The following is a 7,500-nucleotide window of genomic DNA, read 5'->3' on the forward strand; positions in this document are numbered from 1 at the left end:
GTGTGTGTGTGTGTGTGTGTGTGTGTGTGAAACTGTCTGTAACTGATGTTGTGTGTGTGTGTGTGTGTGTGTGTGTGTGTGTGTGTGTGTGTGTGTGTGAAACTGTCTGTAACTGACGCTGTGTGTGTGTGTGTGTGTGTGTGTGAAACTGTCTGTAACTGACGCTGTGTGTGTGTGTGTGTGTGTGTGTGTGTGTGTGTGTGAAACTGTCTGTAACTGACGCTGTGTGTGTGTGTGTGTGTGTGTGTGTGTGTGTGAAACTGTCTGTAACTGACGCTGTGTGTGTGTGAAACTGTCTGTAACTGATGCTGTGTGTGTGTGTGTGTGTGTGTGTGTGTGTGAAACTGTCTGTAACTGACGCTGTGTGTGTGTGTGTGTGTGTGTGTGTGTGTGTGTGTGTGTGTGTCTGAAACTGTCTGTAACTGACGCTGTGTGTGTGTGAAACTGTCTGTAACTGATGCTGTGTGTGTGTGTGTGTGTGTGTGTGTGTGTGTGTGTGAAACTGTCTGTAACTGACGCTGTGTGTGTGTGTGAAACTGTCTGTAACTGATGATGATGTGTGTGTGTGTGTGTGTGTGTCAGTTATCTGGATCATCCGTGTCTGCTGACCATCAACCGGATCAAGCTGTACTCCGAGTCTCTGGCGCGCTACAGCCTCAGCCCGTATCTCTACCCTCTGTTCGGTCTGGGAGAGCTTCCTCAGGGATTCGTCAGGTAACCTGAGCTTCACACATGATCAATGAGCTTCACACATGATCAATGAGCTTCACATGATCAATGAGCTTCACACATGATCAATGAGCTTCACATGATCAATGAGCTTCACATGATCAATGAGCTTCACACATGATCAATGAGCTTCACACATGATCAATGAGCTTCACATGATCAATGAGCTTCACACATGATCAATGAGCTTCACATGATCAATGAGCTTCACACATGATCAATGAGCTTCACACATGAACAATGAGCTTCACATGATCAATGAGCTTCACACATGAACAATGAGCTTCACATGATCAATGAGCTTCACATGATCAATGAGCTTCACATGATCAATGAGCTTCACACATGATCAATGAGCTTCACACATGAACAATGAGCTTCACATGATCAATGAGCTTCACACATGATCAATGAGCTTCACATGATCAATGAGCTTCACATGATCAATGAGCTTCACATGATCAATGAGCTTCACACATGATCAATGAGCTTCACATGATCAATGAGCTTCACACATGATCAATGAGCTTCACATGATCAATGAGCTTCACACATGATCAATGAGCTTCACATGATCAATGAGCTTCACATGATCAATGAGCTTCACACATGATCAATGAGCTTCACACATGATCAATGAGCTTCACATGATCAATGAGCTTCACACATGATCAATGAGCTTCACACATGATCAATGAGCTTCACATGATCAATGAGCTTCACAAATGATCAATGAGCTTCACACATGATCAATGAGCTTCACACATGATCAATGAGCTTCACACATGATCAATGAGCTTCAAATGATCAATGAGCTTCACACATGATCAATGAGCTTCACACATGATCAATGAGCTTCACATGATCAATGAGCTTCACATGATCAATGAGCTTCACACATGATCAATGAGCTTCACACATGATCAATGAGCTTCACATGATCAATGAGCTTCACACATGATCAATGAGCTTCACACATGAACAATGAGCTTCACATGATCAATGAGCTTCACACATGAACAATGAGCTTCACATGATCAATGAGCTTCACATGATCAATGAGCTTCACATGATCAATGAGCTTCACACATGATCAATGAGCTTCACACATGAACAATGAGCTTCACATGATCAATGAGCTTCACACATGATCAATGAGCTTCACATGATCAATGAGCTTCACATGATCAATGAGCTTCACATGATCAATGAGCTTCACACATGATCAATGAGCTTCACATGATCAATGAGCTTCACACATGATCAATGAGCTTCACATGATCAATGAGCTTCACACATGATCAATGAGCTTCACATGATCAATGAGCTTCACATGATCAATGAGCTTCACACATGATCAATGAGCTTCACACATGATCAATGAGCTTCACATGATCAATGAGCTTCACACATGATCAATGAGCTTCACACATGAACAATGAGCTTCACATGATCAATGAGCTTCACACATGAACAATGAGCTTCACATGATCAATGAGCTTCACATGATCAATGAGCTTCACATGATCAATGAGCTTCACACATGATCAATGAGCTTCACACATGAACAATGAGCTTCACATGATCAATGAGCTTCACACATGATCAATGAGCTTCACATGATCAATGAGCTTCACATGATCAATGAGCTTCACATGATCAATGAGCTTCACACATGATCAATGAGCTTCACATGATCAATGAGCTTCACACATGATCAATGAGCTTCACATGATCAATGAGCTTCACACATGATCAATGAGCTTCACATGATCAATGAGCTTCAAATGATCAATGAGCTTCACACATGATCAATGAGCTTCACACATGATCAATGAGCTTCACACATGATCAATGAGCTTCACATGATCAATGAGCTTCACACATGATCAATGAGCTTCACACATGATCAATGAGCTTCACATGATCAATGAGCTTCACATGATCAATGAGCTTCACATGATCAATGAGCTTCACATGATCAATGAGCTTCACACATGATCAATGAGCTTCACAAATGATCAATGAGCTTCACACATGATCAATGAGCTTCACAAATGATCAATGAGCTTCACATGATCAATGAGCTTCACACATGATCAATGAGCTTCACATGATCAATGAGCTTCACACATGATCAATGAGCTTCACATGATCAATGAGCTTCACACATGATCAATGAGCTTCACACATGATCAATGAGCTTCAAATGATCAATGAGCTTCACACATGATCAATGAGCTTCACACATGATCAATGAGCTTCACACATGATCAATGAGCTTCACATGATCAATGAGCTTCACATGATCAATGAGCTTCACATGATCAATGAGCTTCACACATGATCAATGAGCTTCACATGATCAATGAGCTTCACACATGAACAATGAGCTTCACATGATCAATGAGCTTCACACATGATCAATGAGCTTCACATGATCAATGAGCTTCACATGATCAATGAGCTTCACACATGATCAATGAGCTTCACATGATCAATGAGCTTCAAATGATCAATGAGCTTCACACATGATCAATGAGCTTCACACATGATCAATGAGCTTCACACATGATCAATGAGCTTCACACATGATCAATGAGCTTCACATGATCAATGAGCTTCACACATGATCAATGAGCTTCACACATGATCAATGAGCTTCACATGATCAATGAGCTTCACATGATCAATGAGCTTCACATGATCAATGAGCTTCACATGATCAATGAGCTTCACACATGATCAATGAGCTTCACAAATGATCAATGAGCTTCACACATGATCAATGAGCTTCACAAATGATCAATGAGCTTCACATGATCAATGAGCTTCACACATGATCAATGAGCTTCACATGATCAATGAGCTTCACACATGATCAATGAGCTTCACATGATCAATGAGCTTCACACATGATCAATGAGCTTCACACATGATCAATGAGCTTCAAATGATCAATGAGCTTCACACATGATCAATGAGCTTCACACATGATCAATGAGCTTCACACATGATCAATGAGCTTCAAATGATCAATGAGCTTCACACATGATCAATGAGCTTCACATGATCAATGAGCTTCACACATGATCAATGAGCTTCACACATGATCAATGAGCTTCACATGATCAATGAGCTTCAAATGATCAATGAGCTTCACACATGATCAATGAGCTTGACATGATCAATGAGCTTCACACATGATCAATGAGCTTCACATGATCAATGAGCTTCACATGATCAATGAGCTTCACACATGATCAATGAGCTTCAAATGATCAATGAGCTTCACATGATCAATGAGCTTCAAATGATCAATGAGCTTCACATGATCAATGAGCTTCACATGATCAATGAGCTTCAAATGATCAATGAGCTTCACATGATCAATGAGCTTCAAATGATCAATGAGCTTCACACATGATCAATGAGCTTCACATGATCAATGAGCTTCACATGATCAATGAGCTTCACATGATCAATGAGCTTCACACATGATCAATGAGCTTCACACATGATCAATGAGCTTCAAATGATCAATGAGCTTCACACATGATCAATGAGCTTCACATGATCAATGAGCTTCACATGATCAATGAGCTTCACACATGATCAATGAGCTTCACACATGATCAATGAGCTTCAAATGATCAATGAGCTTCACACATGATCAATGAGCTTCACACATGATCAATGAGCTTCAAATGATCAATGAGCTTCACACATGATCAATGAGCTTCACATGATCAATGAGCTTCACATGATCAATGAGCTTCACATGATCAATGAGCTTCACACATGATCAATGAGCTTCACATGATCAATGAGCTTCACACATGATCAATGAGCTTCAAATGATCAATGAGCTTCACACATGATCAATGAGCTTCACACATGATCAATGAGCTCCACACATGATCAATGAGCTTCACACATGATCAATGAGCTTCACACATGATCAATGAGCTTCACACATGATCAATGAGCTTCACACATGATCAATGAGCTCCACACATGATCAATGAGCTTCACACATGATCAATGAGCTTCACACATGATCAATGAGCTTCACACATGATCAATGAGCTCCACACATGATCAATGAGCTTCACATGATCAATGAGCTTCACATGATCAATGAGCTTCACACATGATCAATGAGCTTCACACATGATCAATGAGCTTCACATGATCAATGAGCTTCACACATGATCAATGAGCTTCACACATGATCAATGAGCTTCACACATGATCAATGAGCTTCAAATGATCAATGAGCTTCACACATGAGCTTCACACATGATCAATGAGCTTCACACATGATCAATGAGCTTCACACATGATCAATGAGCTTCACATGATCAATGAGCTTCACATGATCAATGAGCTTCACACATGATCAATGAGCTTCACATGATCAATGAGCTTCAAATGATCAATGAGCTTCACACATGATCAATGAGCTTCACACATGATCAATGAGCTTCACACATGATCAATGAGCTTCACATGATCAATGAGCTTCACACATGATCAATGAGCTTCACACATGATCAATGAGCTTCACACATGATCAATGAGCTTCACATGATCAATGAGCTTCACACATGATCAATGAGCTTCACACATGATCAATGAGCTTCACATGATCAATGAGCTTCACATGATCAATGAGCTTCACACATGATCAATGAGCTTCACAAATGATCAATGAGCTTCACACATGATCAATGAGCTTCACAAATGATCAATGAGCTTCACATGATCAATGAGCTTCACACATGATCAATGAGCTTCACATGATCAATGAGCTTCACACATGATCAATGAGCTTCACACATGATCAATGAGCTTCACATGATCAATGAGCTTCACACATGATCAATGAGCTTCACATGATCAATGAGCTTCACAAATGATCAATGAGCTTCACACATGATCAATGAGCTTCACAAATGATCAATGAGCTTCACATGATCAATGAGCTTCACACATGATCAATGAGCTTCAAATGATCAATGAGCTTCACACATGATCAATGAGCTTCACATGATCAATGAGCTTCACACATGATCAATGAGCTTCACACATGATCAATGAGCTTCACATGATCAATGAGCTTCAAATGATCAATGAGCTTCACACATGATCAATGAGCTTGACATGATCAATGAGCTTCACACATGATCAATGAGCTTCACATGATCAATGAGCTTCACATGATCAATGAGCTTCACACATGATCAATGAGCTTCAAATGATCAATGAGCTTCACATGATCAATGAGCTTCAAATGATCAATGAGCTTCACACATGATCAATGAGCTTCAAATGATCAATGAGCTTCACACATGATCAATGAGCTTCACATGATCAATGAGCTTCACATGATCAATGAGCTTCACATGATCAATGAGCTTCACACATGATCAATGAGCTTCACACATGATCAATGAGCTTCAAATGATCAATGAGCTTCACACATGATCAATGAGCTTCACATGATCAATGAGCTTCACACATGATCAATGAGCTTCAAATGATCAATGAGCTTCACATGATCAATGAGCTTCACACATGATCAATGAGCTTCACACATGATCAATGAGCTTCAAATGATCAATGAGCTTCACACATGATCAATGAGCTTCACACATGATCAATGAGCTTCAAATGATCAATGAGCTTCACACATGATCAATGAGCTTCACATGATCAATGAGCTTCACATGATCAATGAGCTTCACATGATCAATGAGCTTCACACATGATCAATGAGCTTCACATGATCAATGAGCTTCACACATGATCAATGAGCTTCAAATGATCAATGAGCTTCACACATGATCAATGAGCTTCACACATGATCAATGAGCTTCACACATGATCAATGAGCTTCACATGATCAATGAGCTTCACACATGATCAATGAGCTTCACACATGATCAATGAGCTTCACACATGATCAATGAGCTTCACACATGATCAATGAGCTTCACATGATCAATGAGCTTCACATGATCAATGAGCTTCACACATGATCAATGAGCTTCACACATGATCAATGAGCTTCACATGATCAATGAGCTTCACACATGATCAATGAGCTTCACACATGATCAATGAGCTTCACACATGATCAATGAGCTTCAAATGATCAATGAGCTTCACACATGAGCTTCACACATGATCAATGAGCTTCACACATGATCAATGAGCTTCACATGATCAATGAGCTTCAAATGATCAATGAGCTTCACACATGATCAATGAGCTTCACACATGATCAATGAGCTTCACACATGATCAATGAGCTTCACACATGATCAATGAGCTTCACATGATCAATGAGCTTCACACATGATCAATGAGCTTCACACATGATCAATGAGCTTCACACATGATCAATGAGCTTCACACATGATCAATGAGCTTCACACATGATCAATGAGCTTCACACATGATCAATGAGCTTCACACATGATCAATGAGCTTCACATGATCAATGAGCTTCACACATGATCAATGAGCTTCAAATGATCAATGAGCTTCACACATGATCAATGAGCTTCACACATGATCAATGAGCTTCACATGATCAATGAGCTTCAAATGATCAATGAGCTTCACACATGATCAATGAGCTTCACACATGATCAATGAGCTTCACACATGATCAATGAGCTTCACACATGATCAATGAGCTTCACATGATCAATGAGCTTCACACATGATCAATGAGCTTCACACATGATCAATGAGCTTCAC

General features: G+C 40.0%; 1 protein-coding gene across 6 annotated transcripts in view; it reads left to right on the forward strand.

Moving 5' to 3' along the window:
- Positions 1-7,500, forward strand: part of LOC307120473 (rab GDP dissociation inhibitor alpha) — a 28,595-nt gene that overhangs the window by 10,465 nt on the left and 10,630 nt on the right. For all 6 annotated transcript variants that reach the window (XM_079807513.1, XM_079807515.1, XM_079807511.1 and 3 more), the window contains one exon: positions 583-714. In XM_079807513.1, the coding sequence (XP_079663639.1) occupies positions 583-714 (132 nt within the window). The remainder of the gene's footprint in view (positions 1-582; positions 715-7,500) is intronic.

Source organism: Gobio gobio (assembly GCF_949357685.1).
Source record: "Gobio gobio genome assembly, chromosome: 24".
Taxonomy (NCBI): domain Eukaryota; kingdom Metazoa; phylum Chordata; class Actinopteri; order Cypriniformes; family Gobionidae; genus Gobio; species Gobio gobio.